The sequence below is a fragment of the Notothenia rossii genome, assembly GCF_949606895.1.
Source record: "Notothenia rossii genome assembly, chromosome: 11".
In the NCBI taxonomy this organism is placed as follows: Eukaryota; Metazoa; Chordata; class Actinopteri; order Perciformes; family Nototheniidae; genus Notothenia; species Notothenia rossii.
Window position 1 is genome coordinate 5,077,372 of NC_136910.1, and position 25,180 is coordinate 5,102,551.

Here is a 25,180-nt window from a genome sequence, read left to right on the forward strand (position 1 = left end):
TGTGTGTGTGTGTGTGTGTGTGTGTGTGTTTAAAAACATCCAGAAACACGCCAACGCCATGGATTAGAGCAAATAAATCAGCCTCCCTCCTGAGAGAAGACAAGGAAACACAGCGTCTGAGCGGCTCCCTCACACACACTTCAATATGCACTTCATACTTTTCCAGACCTCATTATGGAAACAGGCTTTCGCAGAGTGATTCAATTTATTGTAGAACAAGAAGGAACATTGCAAACTCAGGACGAGATGACAGCAAATGTTTTACTCGTATTATTTGACTAGATTATAGTGAAGGTGGATGGAGAACATGTGCATTATGATCTGGTGTTTATCGTGATATAGCTCAGATTTAACGTGTAGCTTTTATCAGCTTGTCTATCAAATGAAATGTATGGTTTTATGACTTTGCTAGTTTGGCAACTGAGAAAACTAAATACTAGATTCTTCCTCGAAGAACACAGATAAAGTTGCCCGGCTACATCCCTAATAAAGCCAGATTTCTGTCCATTAACTAACCATGTGCACCCAATCTGCTGTATCGTTCATGCTTGTGTGCATCCACAGCTGTCAGGGTCAGTGTGTGTTCAGAGAAACTCTCATCTAAGACTTCAGAGAATAAAACCGGCTGAATAAAATCTATTTACAAAAACTTCCCATTTCTAGTAGGGCAGAAAACAACGTAATTACTTTTTTTTTTTTGTTATAATTTTTTCAGTTGAATTATACTTAAAGTTCAGGGTAATCAACTGTTAAAAACATACTGTTCACATTTTTTTTCTCCAATAAATGTTTTCAAAGTCAATGAATAATCGCATTTAAAAATCGCAATTACAATTATTGACCCAAATATTCGAGATTATGATTTTTGCCATAATCGAGCAGCCCTAATTTCTAATAATTACCAGCATGGGGGGAAGTAGGGATGTCCCGATCACTTTTTTTGCTCCCGATCCGATTCCGATTATTTGATTTTGACAATTTGCCGATACCGATTTTTCCCGATCCGATCTTTATGCAATGCATTAAGAGAAAAAAAAAGAAAAAAAGCATTCAAGTTGTCCCTTAAGGTTATTTTTTTATTTAAAATGGATATTCTATCCTACATGGATATAGCTTCTTTCTTTCACAGCAGCATTGGATCAGTTCAGTTGTGCAGCATTGGATCAAAACAAAATAAAGCTTATCAGTACTCGTTAGCTTACTGCTACAATTAGACACTGCGCCCACTCTGTTGCCAGATTTGAGAGAAATAAGCAGGTCTATGAAAACAAGCCCCAAAGAAGCATGATACATGATGTTGTGTAATTTGAAACTAAAACTAAGGCCTCAGGATGACTTTAAGACTTGAACATGGTCATTTTTGTTTTGTAACATTGAATACAAAATTTTAAAAAAGTATTTATAAAAATTTTAAAAAATCCCGATCCCCGATTTTTTTCCTCCCGATTCCGATCTTTTGAAAATCACGTGATCGGCTCCGATCGCCGATCACGTGATCGGATCGGGACATCTCTACTGGTAAGGATTGGTTTCATTTGTCTAAAGGCTTGAATGTCAATATATGTGCGACAACCTTATCCACTTCTTTTTTTTGTTGCTTAAAAGGTCCAATTTCATGCTTTTCTGGTTATCACCCGTCCCCTTGTGTGTTATGGAGCTTTTTCTGCATGTGAACGGTCTGCAGAGTCACAAACCCTCAAAGTACATCCTGTAGCGAGTAAAACTCTAACACATAAAATACCTGTCTATGCTGCCCCAGAACGAGTGTGTGCTCAGGCTGAGTTCATGCTTAGTCTCGCCGTGTCTCGCAGCAACGAGGAAACGACACCAGCAAGCCAGCTCACACTGTCCGCTCCTCGAGTCTCAAAGACAAGGCGTGTAGGACAGAGAGTGAACACACATACTATACAGAGATGCTGTGTGAGAAACCAATGTGAGTTTGGAACATTGAACAATGTAAATCTATTCTAGTAGACCTCAACAATGGAATTATGATCAGTAGAAATGGCCATGACATGGGACCTTTAACGTTTCTTGGTAGCATATTTTGCACATGCAAATCCAAGACAGAGTTCTGCTTTTTGCATGAAAATTAACTTATTTGTTTTCTATTTTTGCTCCAGCATGTTTGGTTTTTAGTACACACTTAAAAAAGAAAACAGATTGATTGTCAAAGCCTTTATAATAACCCAGAAACATGTTTTTCTCTCTGGTATGAAGATGATTGAAGCAATTCTGTCCGTGTACCATGCTAGCTAACGTTAGCAACTGGTGAACAGAGGGTCCATAGAGATGCACTATGGTGCGTTCAAGCTCTATTTAGTATCAATACTGGGCCATGGGGAATTATAATGTTATCATGATGTGTTCAATGTATTCTTGTGCAATTGGAATAAATAAAGGTGTTTGAAGGAGATGTTTTTACAGCAATACAGAGGAATCTATCACCGTTTTGACAAAAAACAAAATGCTAACGGTATCATTACATGTCACTTGTTAGACGCCATCTAAAGTGACTTCCATACTCAATACTGTGGGCAATCCCCAGGAGCAATTTGGGGTGAATGTTCTCAGGGACACAACGACATGCTGACTGCAGTGGGGTTTGAACCTGTGCCCCCCTGAACCCAACACCAACGCACTACCCACTGCGCCACAGGTAACAGATCAGTATGTTGATGTGCATGGGGTTTATTGTTTTGTTCTTAGTACCATGGTATCCAACTGGATAACATGAAATCTCACCGGTATTGATATCAAAACGCCTGACATCGTTACAACCATAGTCACAACTCACAGAGGATTCAGAGCCTCAGCTACGGCTCAGCAACAGTATGACAGCAAGTAAAATATAAAATAAAAAATTAAGCTTCTTCTTGTGTCTCTCGAGAATCAAGAGTGTGTGTGTGATAGAGATGGGGATAATAAAAGGTAAATATGGAGGAGCGTCCACAATGAGTCAGCTGCTGAGAGCGAGGATGAGGACAGGAGTGAAGGAAACATGGAGAGATTCAGTGTGTGTGAGAGAGAGTGTGTGTGAGAGAGAGTGTGTGTCTTCAGGCAGTGCAGAGGGAACTTCTGAAGGTCACACGGGAATAATCTTTCCACAGACTGGAGAGCTTCAGCAAGGGAGCAGTCATCGCTGCTGTCGGCTGAAAACCTCCTAACTCCAATATTTTGGTGGCTGTGTGTTTTGGTTTAGTCCCTTTAGCTGAAGGGATGTGTGCTCTTCAGCTGAGGTCTACAAAGTATAGACACTGGACATCATCTTAATATAGCTGTACCTATTAGAATATAGCCATATGTTATTATAATTGGCTGTTTTATAACCATGACAGTTATTTTTAACGCAGAAATAGCCAAAAAATTATAATATTTTCTGATTTTAACTGTTTTAATGATCGGATTTCCTGCTTTTCTGTGACATAAATCATTTTGAGTAATAATTTTGGGTATTTTGATTTTTGTTACAACAAAACCAGACACTTGAAGAAGCCTCAGTACATTTTTTCATTCTGTTTTTTTTTTTTACCGTTTATAGACTAAACCAGATGTCATTGTTTTTCAGGCCCTAAGCCAGGGGGGTCAAACTCAAATAAACAATGGGCCAAAATAAAAAAAATGGTTACTAGTGGAGGGCCGGACTGGTTCAATGTTTATTGCAGAACTTATTGAAATGAACTTATTGCACATATTAAACCTGGAACTAACAAAGCTTAAATTATTGCCTATAAAAACAATATTAAACATTAAATAATCAGTTCATTCATTTCTTATGGCTCTATCTGCAGATTGCAAGCTAACGGTAACATGTCACTTGTTAGACGCTTTCATTCAAAACGACTTACATACTCAATACTGTGGGCAATCCCCACAGGAGCAATTTGGGGTGAAGTGTCTCAGGGACACAACGACATGCTGACTGCAGTGGGGTTTGAACCTGTGCCCCCCTGATCCCAACACCAACGCACTACGCCACAGGTAACAGATCAGTATGTTGATGTGCATGGGGTTTATTGTTTTGTTCTTACCATGGTATCCAACTGGATAACATGAAATCTCACCGGTATTGATCCCAACCCAACACCAACACTCAACCCACTGCACCACAAGCCTCCATCAATTAAGTGTTTATTACATTTAAAACAAATTCTATTGTTGCTAAAAATATGTTGGATTCATGCTGTTGTAATCTGTATTTTCAGACTAAGTCCAAAAAAAAAAAACATAGATTATTAAACAATAATTAGTCAGATCCTTCTGTTAAAGACCAATGAAGTAAAAGGTAATAATCCACGTATTGGTACCGTGCCCATATACCATGACTGGACATTTTATCCATATCCTCCTCCGCCTATTCCCAATGTTTTTACACTTGACATTTGAAAGATAAGAGCACACAAATGTCAGCCTACAGTTAGAGACTCCAGACTGAAGGGAAGTCATACCCTCTCTCTACCGACACACACACACACACACACACACACACACACACACACACACACACACACACACACACACACACACACACACACACACACACACACACACACACACACACACACACACACACACACACACACACACACACACACACACACACACACACACACACACACACACACACACACACACACACACACACGTGTCACCAGCTGCAGCATATAGAAATCTGCATCATTCATGAGTGTGTTCAGCGTACATGTGACTGGAACACATAATATCTCTCTCTCTCTCTCTCTCTCTCTCTCTCTCTCTCTCTCTCTCTCTCTCTCTCTCTCTCTCTCTCTCTCTCTCTCTCTCTCTCTCTCTCTCTCTCTGTCTGTCTCTCCATAGGATGCCAGCTGTACAGCTACTGACTGAGAAGCTCCCTGCAGAAGAGGAGGCACGTGTTCATCCATCTGACCCAGGCATTCACACCACAGAATGATGCGCACACACACACACACACACACACACGCTCATACTGCACATACAGGCCACAGTATATGAGCTGGTCATTAGTGCTGCAGGGATGCATTTCCGGGGCATAACAGAGTTGTAGTAATAGGTTTTGAGAAAGGAACACAGATACTGCAGTTAATTTAATTTAGGTGAAATTATCTAATCATTCACGCAGAGATGCAATAAATGACAGTTTGTCACTACAGTAGCTAGTAGGTGGGTTGTCACTACAGTAGCTAGTAGGTGGGTTGTCACTACAGTAGCTAGTAGGTGGGTTGTCACTACAGTAGCTAGTAGGTGGGTTGTCACTACAGAAGCTAGTAAGTGGGTTGTCACTACAGTAGCTAGTAGGTGGGTTGTCACTACAGTATCTAGTAGGTGGGTTGTCACTACAGTAGCTAGTAGGTGGGTTGTCTCTACAGTAGCTAGTAGGTGGGTTGTCTCTACAGTAGCTAGTAGGTGGGTTCGAAACCCGAGCCCGTCAAAGTTTTCAGGCAACGTCTTCCCCTCTATATCTCAATTTAACACCCTCTCTGGAATAAAGCCAATCTGGCCCAAAAAATAACTTTAAACAAAGGACATTACTTTTTAACATTATACTCAAAGGGCCAGTAAATATCACCCTGGGGCCGGATTTGGCCGGCGGGCCACCAGTTGAATAGCCCTGCTGTACAGTCTCTGTTTGGTAGGTTTATATTTTATTTGTATAACGTTTAGATGTTTTGATTTATTACGCTTAATATTGTATTGGTACTACTTACTTAGCACACGTGTCCATTGTATAAAGTGTGTCTATTGTATGTTTTCATTTTAGTTGCAGAACGTCTTGCTTATGTACTTTTACTTAAGTAAGACTTTAAATAAACTTGTAATTAAAAAAATGTTTACAATAATGTACTGGTACTTTTTCTCAAGTAAGCACCTAAATACTTGTTTCAGTACTTGAGTATATTTACTTAGTTACTTTACACCACTGATGTTAGCTAACCACTAAATGCCACACACAGTTATAACACATACATAATTATTAGAGAGGTTAATAATGTTTTGGTACTTTTACTAAAGTAAAACATCTGAATACTTCTCCCACCACTTAGTCCATACTTGAGTTGATGTACTTAGTTACTTTACACCTCATACACTTTTTCACCAATGATTTTCAATGACTTTTAGTTTTCCATGACTTCTCCATGAACTTTACCTGATTTCCAATGACCAAAAAAATTACTTTTTCTCAGCGGTACCACCGAAAATGGTTTATTTTAACATGGAACAGGAAAACAAGGTCTGCATATGAAACATGTTGTTCCTATCTAAAACAAATCAAATAGTTGGCTTACTAGCTTCTACACTCTAAAGCAACTAAAATCTCTCACCAGCAAAATACCTCGTCAGTTAAATGCCATTTTACGTTTCATTACTATACGATACAGTATTTATTATCATTATAGTATTAATATTTCGGCGATTAGATCAAATATAAATTAGATTTGATGCAACTTTAGTTACATTTCCATGACTTTTCCAAAAAAATATTGTTTTCCATAACTTTTCCAGGACCTGGAATTAGCATTTTGAATTTCCATGACTTTTCCAGGTTTTCAATGACCGTAAGAACCCTGTAGCTAACCACTAAATGCCACGCACTGTTATACAACATCAATAATTGTAAAATTGGTTAACAGGGAGGGGTGTTACAATGATGACTTTTAAACAAAACCAGATTTGAATCAGGGCTTTTACTTGTATATTATAATTGTAATTAAGTATTTTGACAATAATGTATTGTTACTTTTACTCAAGTAAAGCATCTGAATACTACCTTCACCTCTGAAGAAATTAAGAACATTTCAATGCTAGCTAATCACTTAATACCACACACTGTTACATGCATGGACGTAATTTCCACTGGGGACAGGGGGGACATGTCCCCTCCACTTTTCCAAATCCTGTTTGTGTCCCCCCCACTTTTCAAATGTGTTTTTTTTTTTTTTCACAACTAAAAGTGGTCATGGAGGAGCGTCTGTGTGTGCGTGGCAGGAGCGCATTTTTTGTGAGAGAGAGAGACAGAGAGAGAGAGACAGAGAGAGTTACGGGGGTTGTTGTTAGCATCTGGTGCTCGCTCGGAGCTAACGGAGATTAGAAGCTGTTTCAACAATAAGGAGAGGGAGAGTCCTCTCCTGTCGGACTGAGAGGCTGAGGGAACATCAGCTCAGGGAGGTAAAGGACTCGCTGAGTGATTATATTGTAACCTTTAGTCTAAGTTATCTCAGTGGGTCTCAAACGGTTTGGTCTAACAAATATGTCCATCTATTTAATATAGTTGTTCAAAATAAGTAAAAAAATAATTCCAATGTCAGTAAAGAATTAAAAACACAGTTTGAAAGGGGAGTGATTAGTAAAATATGCATAAATAAAAAGAAAGAATGCAGACTAGGTAAGATAAAGATAGGAGAGAGGAGTATATCAATGATGTGTTATTGGTTGTGAGAATATTTTAATGGTTTTTGGAGTATTGAAATATATACAGGTCTGTTTCATATGAGTGTTGAGAGCTGTATCCATAAATCTCTTAATTTGTGCACCAGATTGATGCATTTAACTTCAATTTAAAGAAAAAAATCTTACCGTGGGTGCATGCCCCCGGACCCCTCTATAGGATGTGAGGTCATCCCAAATAAAACAGGTTCATGGATAGATAAGTTTGCACACTCATTATATACACTACACATTTTTCTTGGATTAGTTAACACCATAGTCCCTATATGTTTAGAAAGGCAGGAAATTGAATTAAATCGAGAACAATGTTTCATTGCGGAGGACACCCTGTTTTGTGTCCCCCCCACTTCTCAAACCAAAGTTACACCCTTGGTTACATGAAACAAATAATAGTCTGATTGTTTAACAGGGATGGGTTTCACTAACTAATTATAATAACACATAACTAATAGTTATGCTGGAACTGCTACCTCCGCGACCCGACCACGGATAAGCGGGAGAAGATGGATGGATGGATGGATGGATGGATAACTAATAGTCTGACCAAAAAAGACTTCTTCTGTGCACAAAAGCCCATCGTTACAAGTTGATAAATAAAACTCCAGGTTAGTTTAATTTGATGTGTAACTCACGGTGTCTGAGTGCAGGTCCTGCTGCTGACACAGCCGGTACAGGAACGATGTTTGCTCCTTGAGGAGGGTCTGCCTGGTCGTGAGGAACACGGTACCGCCCACGTTCAACCGGACCCATTTCCCGTTATTTCCCCCGCTGGGGCTGAGCACGGACCCGTTACCGAGGCTCTGAACCCCGCTTCCAGGCTCCGTGCTCCCGCCTCCGGGCTCCGTGCTCCCGCCTCTGGGCTCCGTGCTCCCGGTGCTGGACGTCGTCGTGCTGTCCCCTGCTTCACTGTCTTTGTTGTTGTTATTATTGTTATTGTTGTTGCTGTTGCTGTTCTGTAAGTGGTGGTGTTGGTGCGTCGACAGCGCTACGACGACGTCCTCCGTTTCCCGCGGGTCGTCCGCCGGCGTTGCCATCAGGAAAAGAGCCGCAGAAGGAGCGAGGAAGCCGGGGAGAGGAGGACCGTGAGAGCCCGCTTCTGCTCCGAGACTTCTGTCCGTTAGGAGGAGAGGGGATAAGCTCCGCCCACAATGTGAAGTTAGAGGCAGTGAGATACAGCACATCCGGATAATACTTTCAAAAATAAAAGCTCAACGGTTAACTCCTAACATGGATATTATATTTACAAAAAAATATTGCATTTTAAAGGTCACCTATTATGCAAAATCCACTTCTTCATGTCTCTTCTACATCAACATGTGCAAAGAGACTCTGAAAGTTTCGGGAAAACATATTCTCTCTCTTTTTGTCCAGATCCATTTATATAAAAACCTGTCTGGAAATGAGCTGATCAGATTTTGGCCATCTTATGAGGTCATAACGATTTGTTGGCTTGTGTAACCATTAGCCAATCACCAACCAAGGTACCCCCACCCCCCCTTATCACCTGAATCTCCTCCTAGAACACCATTGTGTTCTTTGTAACCAAATGCCTCTCAGAGGGGCGTGGGGAGGGGCTCCTTATTTCCATCTAAAGTAACAGACAGAGAATCAGCACTTTGGAAACAGGGCTGAAACAGAGGGGATTATGGGATGCTGCAATGATCTGTTTGGTGTTTGGAGCCAAACACTTCAGAGACATGTTCTGTATATATCTGAGACCTATTATATATTGATGAAAAACAGAATAATAGAGGACCTTTAAGTATTTTGGGCGGCAATCTAACCTGTCATTTAGATAAGATAAGAGTGTGACAGTGGAAAGTAAACCCATTCCAGTGATCATGACTGTATACGGTTTGACTGGTTGAATTTAATTTATTTTTCTTTATTTCTCATGAAGATATCAACCAAGAGACCGCAAAACAAACTGAACCGACCAATACCAACCTGAAGGGATATTTTGTATCAAACATATTCAAGAGATACTGTTTAATTTTAGCATTTGTTTTGTTAAATAATATTTTAAACGTTTTATTTTGAAATGTGTAACATTTTTAGGTTTTGCTAAAGTGCTTTTTGACTAACTTGACCAAGACAAAAAAATGTGTGTATTGTCGTTTATTGTATAACTTTCTGCATACTAAATAAAGAAGAAAATGCAACACACTTTATTGCAACATATAAAGATGATATTTTCATTAAAATGTAGTTAGATCATTTTGTTACAAACAGTTTAAACCTGAGGAAAGATTGCATAGCACATGTGAATATATGTTAGTCGCTTTGGATAAAAGCGTCTAACAAATGACATGTATTGTAATGTCTCAAACTCAAGGCCCGGGGGCCAAATCAGGCCCTTGGTGGATTTACTATTAGATCTGGCCCGCCGGTATATTGCACGCACACCTTCACTCCATCCTGAGGGTTTCCTCCGCTCAGAGCCTGAGCCCAAACATTGATGACCTTGCACCCAAGATGAGATGCCAAGTATCTGCTTGAACTAGAATCACCGAGCAGCACACTGAGTTCAATGGATGTTTCCTTCTGCACTTTTTCTCTCACGACAACAGGGCATGTTTGGTTTTTTCTTTGAGGGAAATTGTTTATTTTTAAGCTGTTGTTGGCCTGTGGAAAAATGTAATCATAATAAATGACTTAACTGATTATTTAATGTTTAATGTCCATCCTACCTATACCTCCTCCACAGACAGACTCCCACTCGCTCCCTCCGCTCTGCTACAACCTCCTGTCCCTCCACACCCGGACCAACCTCAAGTCCTGGGGCGGCAGAGCCTTATCCGTTTCTGCACCTACCCTCTGGAACTCACTACCCCAATCCATCAGAGATTCTTCCTCCCTCACAGCATTCACAACATCACTCAAAACCCACCTGTTCAACACTGCATTCAACCGCCCCCCCCCCCCCCCCCCTATTTTCTGTTTTGTTTATCTCTTTTTGTATTTTTCTTTGTTTTGTTTTTTGTTTTAATTCTCTGTCAAAGCGTCTTTGAGTTTCCTGAAAAGCACTATACAAGTCTCATTTATTATTATTATCATTATTATTAATGTTGTTTTTATAGGCAATAATTTAAGTTTTGTTAGTTCCAGGTTTAATATGTGCAATAAGTTAATTTCAATAAGTTTTGCAATAAACATTGAACCAGTCCAGCCCTCGACTAGTACCCATTTTTTTATTTTGACCCACCGTGTATTTGAGTTTGACACCCCTGGCATAGAGTTTTAAACAACAAACAAATAAATTAGCTTTTATTTAATAACATTACCCTGATGGCCATATATGTAATCTCAACTACTCATTTCCCATTGTTCTTAGTTGTATTTATACTGGGACTCTTCTGGCTTTAGACTAAATTAAGTTCTACAAAGGTGAAACATTTGTGTAGTCCGATCCCAGAAGCTAGCATGTGTTAACAGAGACCTTAATTTAGGCTTTTAACCAAAAATACATAAAAGAATATCAACCAAAAGTGCCTAAATTCTAACTAACTTCCCGGTTTCAGGACTCATTTCTGCAGCTCTCTCTCACAGGGACAGTTTTCCAATTTTGTGACTATTATCCAACCCATAAAAACATTACATTAATGCACATCATACGAACCAAACTGTGTAATATTGCAAATCCTGCACAACCCTTTGCACATGTTGCACATTTCTGCTCCACACTACAACCTTTTAAACCTTCTCATCGTTCCACTTTGAATATAGTATTTGTGATATTCTATTTTATTTTGACTGTACTCAGTTGCTCACATATTTTTAAAATAGCTTTTATAATTTCTGTGTCTTTGTACGCACCATTTAAACCAAAGCAAATTCCTTGTATGTGTAAATCTACTTGGTAATAAAACCGATTCTGATTTGTTTCAGTGTTGCCACAAACAGTTACTCCTGATTTTACCAGGGAAGCACGACATATTCTTGGATTTGGTTCTACATGTTCTGTCTCTGTGCTCTCAGGGATGATGCAGTGTTGGTCTCATAGTGACGAAGGGGAAGTCGTAGGTGTGTGGGAGGCCATGATGGGAGGTGAGGTTGAAGGATTGCCATGAGAACGGACGCAGACCCCCCTGCGTCGTGGGGCCGTTTACTGCCTCCGCCGCCAGCTGGACCGCCATCTGGTAATCTGTCACCTGCACCATGAGAGAGGAGAGGAGGAGGAGGGAGTTATAGGAGGAAAGTTGGGTCATTTCATATTTAATATTAAAGTTTCCCTATTATACTGTTTTTCATCAATATAGTATAGGTCTCAGATATATATAAAACATGTCTCTGAAGTGTTTGGCTCAAAACACCAAACAGGTCATTGCAGCATTACCCATAATCCCCTCTGTTTCAGCCCTGTTTCCAAAGTGCTGATTCTCTGTCTGTTACTTTAGATGAAAATAAGGAGCCCCTCCCCACGCCCCTCTGAGAGAGATTTGGTTACAAAGAACACAATGGTGCTCTAGGAGGAGATTCAGATGATTAGGGGGTGGGGGGGGGGGGGGGGGGGGTTACCTTGGTTGGTGATTGGCTAATGGTTACACAAGACAACACATTGTTATGACATCATAAAGTGGCCAAAATCTGATCAGCTCATTTTCAGACAGGTTTTTATAGAAATGGATCAAAAAGAGAGAGAATCTTTGTTCCTGAAACTTTCAGAGTCTCTTTCCACAGAGGGGACACATGTTGATGTAGAAGAGACATGGAGAAGAGGGGACACATGTTGATGTAGAAGAGACATGAAGAAGAGGGGACACATGTTGATGTAGAAGAGACATGAAGAAGAGGGGACACATGTTGATGTAGAAGAGACATGAAGAAGAGGGGAAACATGTTGATGTAGAAGAGACATGAAGAAGAGGGGACACATGTTGATGTAGAAGAGACATGCAGAAGAGGGGACACATGTTGATGTAGAAGAGACATGAAGAATTGGGGACACATGTTGATGTAGAAGAGACATGAAGAAGTGGATTTTGCATAACAGGTGACCTTTAGATAGAGATCCGTTAAGACATGTTTGTTGCCAATAAGTAATTTGAAACCCTTCAACTCACATAAGTCTTGTCCATAATTAACATTAGCACATTTGTTTATCGTCCTTATATCCAAATATTTACATTTGATTATAGTAAACAGTATTTTTTATTTAAAGTGTTTACATTGTGTTTTATCTTATTCTACTGTTCTTACTACTTAACATAATTGTAATTATTTTGTCTATTGCATCATTTTACTTTTAAGTATATCACGTGCTGCATAGTTAGAGGTGATTGAGACTCTATATTCGTCGCCAAACCTAGTTCACATGACCTTGAATTCTTTATATAAAGTTTGGTTACAACCAATGCTTTTTCCATGACATTTGAAAACTGCTCATCAAATACAGTTTGACCTATTTAAAACCAGAAATGAAAGGATTCAGTGTTTCCCTTTAAAGTGGAAAAGCCTCTGAACAAAGCTTAAAAGAAACAAACTAATTTCCATGTTAGCTTTCAGTCAGGGTAGCCCAGTGATCATACCATATGCAAAACTCAGACCTCTTTGATTACCAGCTGGTATTGTGTGTGTGTGTGTGTGTGTGTGTGTGTGTGTGTGTGTGTGTGTGTGTGTGTGTGTGTGTGTGTGTGTGTGTGTGTGTGTGTGTGTGTGTGTGTGTGTGTGTGTGTGTGTGTGTGTGTGTGTGTGTGTGTGTGTGAGGTCCTGGAAGACAGCTGTGGTCGTGTGCTAGCATTGGTTGTATTGTGGCAGTTGTTTTTGTTTCTGTGGACAGACTTTTTGTCTCTGCAATAGCTTTGTAACTGTACAAGATGAAGTCACAAAACGTTATAAGTTTGTAGTTGAGGAAAAGGAGGACAGATTTCAAAACAGGCATCAAATCAAATCAAGTTTTATATAGCACATTTTAAAAACGATTTTTGGTGGAGCCAAAGTGCTGTACTGCGATAGCAAACAATAAAGGTCCAAACAAGTAAGTAGGCCGTAAATAAGGGGGTTAAAAATGGGAATGGGGCCATTTCCCCTTCATCTTATCCTAACACAAGATGTTCTATAGATAAAATGCGTTATCATAGAGTGCCACAGTGAAGTAAACTCCTTCCGGTTCCTTCAAAAAAAAAGCAATGCAATTTCTCCATAGGATTTTGGAAAATATCTGGAAATAAGGTCTGTGGTTGAGACACATTTAAGAGAGTGATCACGTTTTGTTCAGCCGGATAATCTTCACATGTCTGCCCTACTTTTATCATTTTCTAATCATAAATCTAGTCGCCAGAAGCAAAATGCTAACGTTATGCTAAAGGAACTACAGCAGGGTCGCTGCTTCAACGTCACGCCAACTTAAGATCCGTATTAAAAAATACAGATTCAAAAGTGTACAAATTGAAGCGTTTGTTTGAACAGTTTGCAGGAGGCAGGTACTTGCTTTCAAGCAGAACAGGGCAAACAAACTTAGAGGAGTGTTTACGTGTTCGGCGTAATGACGTACAACGGCCTCGACAACTTCTGTAGTCCTATTCAGCCACTTCGATCAATCAATCCATCAATGTTTATTTATATAGCCCAATATCACAAATGTTACATTTGTCTCAGTGGACTTCACAGTTTGTACAGAATATCAGTATGACAATACGACACCCTCTGTCCTTAGACCCTCTGTCCTTAGACCCTCACATCGTACAAGGAAACACTTCCAGAGAAAACCCACAGTTTAAAGGGGAACATGGAGAAACCTCAGGGAGAGCAACAGAGGAGGGATCCCTCTCCCAGGACGGACAGACGTGCAATAGATGCCGTGTGTAAATTGAAAAGTTAATACATTTGCAACATAGGTAGACCAAATGTTTGGAAATGCATGTGTGTATAATAGGAAGATGAATCCACGAGTATATCCATCCAGGACTTATGATCCAGGACCACAGCCACGACTCAAGATCCAGGACTCGCGATCCATGACACAGGACCGCAGGATCATCCATGACTCCGGATCCCGGCGTATATAGACACCAAAAAGAAAGAGATTTGGGGAAGCTGGGTTAATCGGAACATGAGAGTACACAGGTATAGACAGAGAGAAGGAAGAAGTAAGATGTCCCCCGACAAACTAAGCCTATATCAGCAAAACTAGGGGCTGAATCTAATCAGCCCTAACTATAAGCTTTATCAAAAAGGAAGGTCTTAAGCGCACTCTTAAAAACGGATAGGGTGTCTGCCGCCCGAACACAAACTGGAAGCTGATTCCACAAAAGCGGAGCTTGATAAGAAAAAAGCCACTTGTTAACAACCATCGTTTTTCAGACACGTCAACTCTTCAGAAATCACCAGTGGGGTCACTGCTGATGTATTTAACGCCGTAGAACAAAACGTGATCCGTCTCTTCAATGTGTCTCAACCACAGACCTTATTTCCAGATATTTTCCAAAACCCTATGGAGAAATTGAATTGCTTTTTGTCGAAGGAACCGGAAGAGGTCAAATGCTAACTTACTTCCGGGTTTTAGGACGCGTTACCGTGGCACTCTATAGTGAATAGGTTAGCATTGTCTTTTTATTTTCTATATAAATAAAGTTATAATTGTGTTTACCCGGCTCCAGGAATGAGAATGGATATTGACTTGTAGTTAAATCTGGCATTAATCATCTTTTGAATAGTTTTAGTATGGTCCGTTTTTAACCATGACTTTATAATGGTAAATGAAACTCATGTCTATAGCCAAAGCTATATTCCTACCTGAATGTACCTGTAAACATGTCAGAAACCTGATTCTGTGCTGATGACCTCTGACCTTTGTGTCGTAGCATCCTCCAGGACGGGGTCTCCGTGGTCTCAGGTCGTTGCGGCAGCAGATGGTTTTACACGGATGGCCTTTAGAGTAGGGGTCCCTCTTGTAGTCTGAAACAGAGTGTGTCTGACATTTATTATGCACCTGATAGTCTTTTAATGTCCTGATTTGTGTGTGTGTGCTCTCTACCACATCACTGAAGCCTTTTGTACAGAAGACGTGTGAAAATAAAAGTGTGATCATCAATTTAAGATCAAAATCTGATTGAAATAGTTTGGTTTTAACGGGTTTATGAATTAAAAACAGATGGAAAAAAAGGTTTTACCAGGATAATGTCTCATATTAAATTAAAGTAATTAAAACATAAAACACAAAGAAGTACTACAAAATAAAAACCTTTTCATAAAAACAGGAAAGATATTATTTTATCTAGACTTTAAATGAGATTTAATTTTCTCACTTCGCTTCCTTCCCTTTAAATCCAAGAGCTTTGAAGAATGCAAGAGTTTTTGTAACACCTACTGTTGTATCTCATGATGTGTTTGAGGGAGCTGAGGTCGAACACCTTGGCCTGGTCCCTGCGGAGGATTTTAGCTCGAGGGCAGAGGTCGTAAGAGAAGTCCTCTCCGTATCTCTTCCACATCGCACTGTACCCACTCAGGTTGTAGATTTCCTCGTGGAATGGTATGTTGTAGGACGGCCAATAACCTGCAAAACGTTGAGGAAGCAGACAAATGACCACCTGAAAACTTCTGGATTTATGAACGTGTTGTTTCTTACCCCTGCGTAAAGCTTGAGTCTGATCCGAGTGCATCACCTTCCCGGGAATCTGCTCCACCACAGTGAGCGCTCCGTCTCTTATTCTGCGACCCAGAGAAACCCGGTTCAGGTCCACCACCATGTACTGACTGTTGTAGGTACCTAAAACACAGAAGAGAACTCTCTTTCCTGGATCAAGACACATGGAACAGTTACTACTAAAATAATCCATCAATCTATCCATCCATCCATCCATCCATCCATCCATCTCTCTATCTCTCTATCCATCCATCCATCTCTCTATCTATCTATCTATCTATCCATCCATCCATCCATCCATCCATCCATCCATCCATCCATCCATCCATCTCTCTATCTCTCTATCCATCCATCCATCTCTCTATCCATCCATCCATCCATCCATCTCTCTATCTCTCTATCTCTCTATCCATCCATCCATCCATCCATCTCTCTATCTCTCTATCTCTCTATCCATCCATCTATCCATCCATCCATCCATCTCTCTATCTCTCTATCTCTCTCTATCCATCCATCTATCCATCCATCCATCCATCTCTCTATCTCTCTATCCATCCATCCATCTCTCTATCCATCTATCCATCCATTCATCCATCTCTCTATCTCTCTATCCATCCATCCATCCATCTCTCTATCTCTCTATCTCTCTATCCATCCATCTATCCATCCATCTCTCTATCTATCTATCTATATATCTATCTATCTATCTATCCATCCATCCATCCATCCATCCATCAATCCATCCATCCATCCATCCATCTATCTCTCTATCTCTCTATCCATCCATCCATCCATCCATCCATCTCTCTATCTCTCTATCTCTCTATCCATCCATCTATCCATCCATCCATCTATCTCTCTATCTCTCTATCCATCCATCCATCCATCTCTCTATCTATCTATCCATCCATCCATCTTTCTATCTATCTATCCATCCATCTATCCATCCATCAATCCATCCATCCATCTCTCTATCTCTCTATCTCTCTATCCATCCATCTATCTATCCATCCATCTATCCATCCATCCATCCATCTCTCTATCTCTCTATCTCTCTATCCATCCATCTATCCATCCATCCATCTATCTCTCTATCCATCCATCTATCTATCCATCCATCCATCTATCTATCTATCTATCTATCTATCTATCCATCCATCTATCCATCCATCCATCCATCTCTCTATCTCTCTATCTCTCTATCCATCCATCTATCCATCCATCCATCTATCTATCTATCTATCTATCCATCTATCCATCCATCCATCCATTCATCTCTCTATCTCTCTATCTCTCTATCCATCTATCTATCCATCCATCCATCTATCTATCTATCTATCTATCCATTCATCCCTTCCTTCCTTCGACATCCTTTCACCCGAGTTGTATTTGGAGAAGATGTGCGCCCACTCCTCTCCGCTGAGAGCCAGGATGTTGGCGAGGCGGACCCTCTGCCAGGCCAGCAGGCTGTGAGGACCAATCAGGGAGAAGAGGGAGGAGTTAAAGAGCCCGATGGAGGTCTGGGTCATCAGGAGGCCACTGCCCAGCAGGTAGAAATCATCCAGAGACATCAGGAAGCCTGCAGGAGAGGAGGAGGTCAGAGGCTATCACCTTAGAAATTGGTGCCAATGGGTACCAAATGGAATCCACGTTGTGATGGAAACTTCTGAAGCAATGGAGACAGGACTCAGAGAGACCCGAGGAGAGCAGGAACTTTGATGGCAAACACTGATGGTTTATTTGGAGCTTCGGCCGGAGAATTCAAAAGACATATCGTGTGCCACGAGGTAACACAGCGGTTACCAAACCAATTCTGAAGATCTCTATACCCCAGACCCCTGTATTTAGCTGGTTCTGAGAGAATAATCAACATTGTGCATAACAAGATAAAACCATAACACCTCTATGAGCTGACGCCAACAGGCAGGAATAAGGAGACAAAACACTGAGAGCACAGCCCCCAAGGTTGCAGGCCTGTGCTCAGTGAGGGCAGTATAACTGATACACTGGGTCAAAGTTATGGGCGCAGGAAAATATTTCCCCAACACACTTCCTGTCTTCCTAGTGGGCGTGGTGTAATTTATTAATATCTTATTTTGCTAGCAATAGATATTTGCATCTTGAGCATTTAAAAAAAACTACCTAGCTGAAGTGTTTGCGAAGGTGAGTTGACGTTAGCTTATGTTTGACCCACTTAAAGGCGGGGAATGTCATTTTGGAGAAACCAGCTCGAGTGCGCTAGAATTTGAAAGTACAACCGGAAAAGATCTGCCCCTCCCTTCAGACTTCCTCACAGAGCCCCTCCTCCAACACACACGAACGCATGACCAATGAGGGCACGAGATAAGTTTGTGCACAGATGGAAGGCTGACAGGCAGGTAGGCCATCAGGTTATTTTAGCCGGGCCGGCTCAGATGATTGCTCGTGCTTTTTACAGCGCTAAGGCTTCCACAGATTACATTTTGTTATATATTTATTGTCAAAGCATCTAATATATGCATTGCTATCGGGATGTTAAGAGCATTCCATGGAATATAACAAAAAGTGTTTCTGAAATAAATTACATACCCCACCTTTAACTTAACTTTTAGCACCTTGTTTCCAGATTTGCCAAACAAATGAGTGGGGTCTCAAACCAAGTTAATTTGTCCATCTGAAAAATGTCCTTTTAGTGTCAGCGTTTGCCAAAGATAGGTTGCTTGTGAGAAATGGGTCCAATAATTACTTTTCCTGATTAAGGGTAGAAGGAATCATTCATAATCAGTGTTCATGTTCACTTCTCCAATTGGAGTTATTAGACCTGCCGCTAGTCTCTTTAAAAAAAAAGATGCAGCAGTACCCCTCATGTTGTGTCTCGTCAGATATGTTAGTTGTGTTTATGTATTTTGTCTGTCATTTCCTGTTTTATTTTGTACTTACCTCTTGTCTTTCATTTCAGGCCCTGTTTTCTTCCTCCCCCTGTGTGTTTTTCCCGCCATCATCAGCGTCCCCGCTCACCTCATGTTTAAATAGTCCTGTCTCTCCCCTGTCCTGTGTCAGTTCGTCTTGTTTGTTTCCCCGGATGGTCGTGCCAAGCCTCTAGTCAGAAAGGATCGTTTTCTCTCATGTCATGTTATGTTATTAATATTTGTAGGCTTACATTTTTTCTTAAGCTCTCTTTTGTTATGCTTAGTTTTTTCCTCCTTGTGAGCGCTTTTTGTTTATTCCAGCACCTACTCTGTTAAGAGGGATTTCCTGATCATTGGAATTAAAATACATTTTATTACATTCAAGACTTTATCTCTGGGTCGTGCATTTGGGTTCATCAGTTTGTGTCGAGGACCTGACACCTCATTATAGAGATATATCAAATGGACTCTCTGTACGGTTTCTCTTCACAGGAAAGGAAATGTCCTGGACAGCATAACAACAATTCAAAATCTTTGAACTACCATAACTACATTTTCAGCTGTGCCTACAATACTGTTGCAGCTATTAATAATGTAAATTCTAGTCATAGGAATATTTCCACCTCTACCTAAAGTATTTCCTTGTTCTGCTGGCTCTGACCTGCTGTGTGTGTTAAATATTTCACATTGTCAGACAGAAAGCAGCTTAAGAGGGCAGCAGACGGTCACACACTACTCCAGTGTTTGCGTTTAATTTCATCTCTTTGTTTTAATACAGTGATGTGACATTCTTTGGCCTGTAAGCCTCTAAATAGTGCATTAAATCACCTTCCTTCTGACAGCAATGAAGACTGCAAGAGGATTTTATGGGCTGCATCACTCGGGAAAACTTTGCAAAATTACTCTTTACTCTCAAAATGACTGCATTTCCTCATAACTGGGTTTTGTACACACGTTTCCCCGTCCTTGACTGACTAAGCTGTGTGCTTAGCAGAAGAATGACGTTCAGTGGAGAACGCACAATGAGGATTAAGGTTAAATCCTCTATGCATTTCATTTTTTCCCAAGATGAAAATCAAACAGCGGATTAAGGACAGCAGTTCACCTCAGCTCAGGGCTTTTAGAAGAAAGCTTCATTCCTTTGCATTTGACTTGCACCATGATACCACTCTCAATATTTTATGATTCTTTATACGTGCAAGCCAGGGACTCCAAAATATAATGCACTACAGCTGTTGTGCGTAAGACGATAAAGCCTTTGCTGTAAAGTTCACTGACAAAAAAATCTGTTTTGAACTCAGTCAGTGGTTTCATTAAATACATTTATCTAAATTCAGAATTCTTACATTTTCTGTATTTATTATAATTTACTTCACTCTCTTCACTAAGCTCTTCCTGTACTCGAAACAAGATAGTGAGGTGCTCTCGTAAATGCAACAATCAATAAATACTTCAAGGCCCTAATGTTAACCAATTACATCGCCTTAATTGCAATGACATAGTTAACCCTTAATCAGAAAATTCAATTAACTAGGAGAACGTGAGACGATAGTGTGTGTGTGTGTGTGTGTGTGTGTGTGTGTGTGTGTGTGTGTGTGTGTGTGTGTGTGTGTGTGTGTGTGTGTGTGTGTGTGCGTGTGTGTGTGTGTGTGTGTGTGTGTGTGTGTGTGTGTGTGTGTGTGTGTGTGTGTGTGTGTGTGTGTACCAGGATAGCTGCTGAAGGACATCTTCCCAGTGTGGGTGAGTGTGTGTGTGTGTGTGTGTGTGTGTGTGTGTGTGTGTGTGTGTGTGTGTGTGTGTGTGTGTGTGTGTGTGTGTGTGTGTGTGTGTGTGTGTGTGTGTGTGTGTGTGTGTGTGTACCAGGATAGCTGCTGAAGGACATCTTCCCAGTGTGGGTGAGTGTGTGTGTGTGTGTGTGTGTGTGTGTGTGTGTGTGTGTGTGTGTGTGTGTGTGTGTGTGTGTGTGTGTGTGTGTGTGTGTGTGTGTGTGTGTGTGCGTGTGTGTGTGTGTGTGTGTGTGTGTGTGTGTGTGTGTGTACCAGGGTAGCTGCTGAAGGACATCTTCCCAGTGGCGGTGTGTGTGTCGGACACCCTGAAGTCCCAGTGTTTGTAGATGCGCATGGTGGCTGCGTACGTGTACCAGCTGGAGTGTCCGAACAGCAGGTTCTCAAAGCCCGGAAGAACCTTAGACACAGATAAATAAAAGAATGATTATAATCCTATTTCACTGCTATTAAGTAATGTAATGATTGTACTTTACTGTTAATGTAAAAGCTTTGTTTTTTCCAATTGGACTCCTTTGTTTACTTCCTGAACAACACTTACGCTTCTATGGCTAGCGCTCCAACACATTGTACGTGATAGGCTAAGGGGCGGGACATCTCTAAGTGGTTGACCAATCACAATAGAACCGGCTAACTAACCAATCAGAGCAGACTGGGCTTTGGTTTCAGACAGAGGGTGAAAAGAGGTGCTGCAGCACAGGCAGTATGAGAACAATAAAGAGCTTTTTGAACATTAAAGCATGGAGACATGTCACAGAGACACTACATACAAAGATGAACCTCAAATGAGCATCATAGGGCCCCTTTAAACACATGAAATACAGAGGGTTGGAAACATCCTCCTCCCATTAGCCTTTCACTCACACTTCACACGAGAAAAACAAGCAAATCAACCACAATAAAACGAATTAGTCTTCTCAAGTGCGCCCTCCTCTCAGCTGCAGCCAAATGAGTCCCTCCTGACCTTGATGAGAGCCGTGCAGTGGCCCATGCCCGGCGTCCTGAGAGCGCCGGCCGCTGAGGAGGAGTTGGAGCGAGGCGTCAGAGACGGGACCAGATCCAGGAGGTCGCCAACGCCATTCAGAAACTGCAGGGCGAACGCCGAGAGAGGCTGAGAGGGAAGGGGGGGGCAGAGATGAATGAAATGACACTGAGACAACTCTGAGATTCAAGGTTCAAGGCTTTTATTGTCATGTGTGCATAGTATACAGTGCAGTTATGTCAATGAAAATCTTAGGTCACAGGCTCCTCCCACAGTGTAACACAATACAACAGATAAAATAGTGCAAGTAAATACAATAAACTAGAATAGAAGTGCCATAAGAGTGTATATACAAGTGATAAATAATTTGTGTAAATTCACAAATGTAATGTTGGCCTGATATTATTACTTAATAATGCATTTTGTCCAGACGGGGGAAAACCTTTACACTTTGTTATGAAAGAGCCTCATGCCTATGTTATGTGTTACGCCTAAGTTTCTCTGTCAGGAACTGCATGCGTTTAAAGTCCTATCCGGTGTACGTTAAGTGTGTAAGGAAAGTAAAAACTTGAAACGTCACAAGATACAACTTAATTTAAGGGTTTATTTGGGATTTGTATTTTGTGCGCTGCGTTAAGGTTAGGGTTAGGGTCTAAAGACAGCAGTTCGCCCATGAGACATATGTGTAACATGTGATATTGTGCCAAATAAATGAAACTGGATTGATCAATATAAAATATATCTGTCAATTGAATGTTTCTTTTAATTTTGTCATTATGATGCTGTCAAATCCTTGTCTCAGTACTGGACGTCACCTCTGTGGAAACATTGGTAGTGTTGTATGTCTTAAAATGGACCTTGAGTCTCTTCAATGATGATGATGATGATGATGATGATGATCATAATTGCAATGCTGTTCAGATTCTAAGTGCATTTCGCTGTCCTTGCGATGACAATGAGGGTTGAATCTAATCTAACCTTCCCACACACACCTCTCTGTGTTTGCTCTTGGCCCAGCGTGCCGCTCCGGCCTGGAGACCATCCAGCTGAGCCAGGATCAGTCCCAGGTGTTTCCAGAGGGGGTCGCTGTGCCTCCTCAGCCTCACCTGCTCTCTGGACCACTGGTCCTGCTTGCTGTGGAAAATGGAAATGGAGAATTCATTACAAATAAACGTTTAATTGTCACACATGTTTGCAGCAGGGCACAAACTGTGAAAGTTACTCTGCATAACCCATCCTATATGGAAGCAGTGGTCTTGAACTCTCCATATAGCAGGGTCATTTACTTATTGACCCTGCTATAAGTATTTATAATAATATATGATAACTTGCAGATATTGAGTATTTCAACAAAGAAACCTATTTATTGACATGTAAAACTAAACTGAAAAAGCATTAACTCTCCATGGAAACTCGTAATAATACATTTTCATTTAAGTTGTACACATTTATCACAAATTATTTTCTGATCAATTGATCTAAACCGACTGTAACTGAAGATGAAGCCACTGACAGACACATTTCTACCAACAGGTTTAATTTTGAGCCATGCATGTGAACAGTACCTTAAAAACCTTTTCAGAGGATTCAGAACCTTCTCATCCTTCAGGAACTGAGGGTACATGTTGGAGTAATGACTGAACATCTGTCTGCAGAGAGAGAAGAAGAAAAGCTGGAATCAAACCATTAAATTAAAGCTATAAGTAGTTATTAGCTAAACCAGGCATACTTATTTAATGTTTATTGGATAGAACAACAAACAAAATACATTAAAAGTCTCATAACTCATCTTTCATATGCATTTTTTGTTTTCAAGTGCCTGCGAGGTAATATAAACACTTTATGAGAGTTTCCATTGATTGTGAAGGTGTGTGCTCTTTGTGTGTGAGGTATTTAATTAGCCGGGACCCTCACCCAGCAGTGAGATAACCCTCCAGGTACCCCGCCAGGAAGAAAGTGGTCTCGTCTTCCTGCGTACTTCCTGCTCCATGACCTGCAGAGATCTCCAGGACGCCCCATCCCGAGAGCAGCAGGGTGTCATTGAAGAACCCGTAGGCCCCCCCTTCGCTCTCCATCACCCCCTCCTTGAGGAGTACACTTTTCTGGGCAGCGTCCCAATACACGGTGGCCTCTCGGAGCTCTACCATCGGAGGAGGATGGGCAGGGTCACAGGGTTGAAGTTGGATAACATTCATTATGTAAGATAATGTCATGACACCATTAGAATAAGCTATAGGTAAAAACACAGCTTGGAAATAAAAATATATAAACATTTTCCTATGTGTTGCTTGATTTTTGTAATATTCACAGTCATACATTTATTGGATTTCCTTTTTTGTAAATGTATGTTTCCTGTACATACCTTTTTTTTGTTAATTGTCAAACTTGAATTGAATTTCTTTGTACAAATATTTTTCACAGTTATTTGTCATATTTTAATTACATTTCGTCTTGTTTATTTGTTCCATATTTTTTTAAATAATATTAGAATATTTCATTTATTTACAATTCTAGTAAATAATTGCTCTTGTTTTTCCATATTCATTTATCTTATTACGTTTATGTATGCACCATTATACACCAAAGCAAAACCATTTATGTAAAAACCCACTCTATAATAAACCATTTTAAAATAAATATAATTATTAATAATAATTTGATTGATTAATTGACAAAACCAATACAACATGAGTTAATAACATGAGTTATTGACAAAATAAATCTTTAAAATAAAAAAGTATTTTAATTGCTTGACTATCATAGCCCATTCATGTGGCATTATGTGTCATTAGTGTTACATTTACATTTTAGCCACTTTTAAACGATAATAAAATAGAACGAAATACAGCAGAAGAGAACACACTTTAAAAAATGCATTTTGTAAACATATAGGTGAAACTGTATTTGATTAAAAACATCGTCTTGCAATGTCCATACCAGCCATGGACCTGCTACTCACGGTAAGTTTGCACCGATGCAGTCAAAGTGCTCAGCAGCAGCATGCACAGTTCAATGGTCTCCATGTTAGCTGTTAACTAGGAAATAAATGTTCTTATTTCAGCACAGAGCCGCGATTTCTCAAGAACCGACGGGGTGCTTCTTTTCTGGTGGCTGAATCCTTTCAATTGCACACATTTTCTGACACAGCGCGCATCTTCTCGGCAGTTTCCTTTTTCCCAGAAAAAAAGAAAAAGAGATCACCCCAGATGGGACTCGAACCCACAATCCCTGGCTTAGGAGGCCAGTGCCTTATCCATTAGGCCACTGGGGCGGCATACACATGGGCGTGGCCTAAGTTCTTTATATTACTATACAAATTATTGATATGTATGGAAATATATATATATATATATATATTGATCTGTATGGAAAGCAGAAATTTACGTTTTGACTAGCACTGTTTCTGACATAGGATTTGTAATTGTCTAAAATACTAATATGTAAAGGAAAAAGGTATATAAACGCTTGTGGGAAGTCCAAGCGTCGCGATCTCCATGGT

General features: G+C 40.4%; 2 protein-coding genes across 3 annotated transcripts in view; both read right to left on the reverse strand.

The window, feature by feature from the left end:
- Positions 1-8,579, reverse strand: part of kctd17 (potassium channel tetramerization domain containing 17) — a 27,478-nt gene extending 18,899 nt beyond the window's left edge. Inside the window, exon 1 of the mRNA XM_079658453.1 lies at positions 8,076-8,579. Coding sequence (XP_079514579.1) covers positions 8,076-8,477 — 402 coding nt within the window. The 5' untranslated portion in view covers positions 8,478-8,579. The remainder of the gene's footprint in view (positions 1-8,075) is intronic.
- A 1,911-nt stretch (positions 8,580-10,490) lies between these two features.
- Positions 10,491-24,790, reverse strand: plbd1b (phospholipase B domain containing 1b). 2 transcript variants are annotated; one of them, XM_079659619.1, is made up of 11 exons: positions 24,641-24,790; positions 23,596-23,821; positions 23,247-23,330; positions 22,674-22,815; positions 21,664-21,810; positions 20,955-21,099; positions 17,406-17,606; positions 16,010-16,150; positions 15,752-15,937; positions 15,233-15,339; positions 10,491-11,594 (listed from the first exon to the last, which is right to left on the reverse strand). In XM_079659619.1, exons 1-11 carry the CDS (start codon positions 24,702-24,704, stop codon positions 11,418-11,420), a joined length of 1,620 nt encoding a protein of 539 aa, XP_079515745.1. In that variant the 5' UTR covers positions 24,705-24,790; the 3' UTR covers positions 10,491-11,417. The 2 variants fall into 2 exon arrangements, with proteins under 2 accessions (XP_079515745.1, XP_079515744.1); XM_079659618.1 differs by lacking the exon at positions 24,641-24,790 and having other exon boundaries at positions 23,596-24,109.
- Positions 24,791-25,180: the final 390 nt, after the last annotated feature.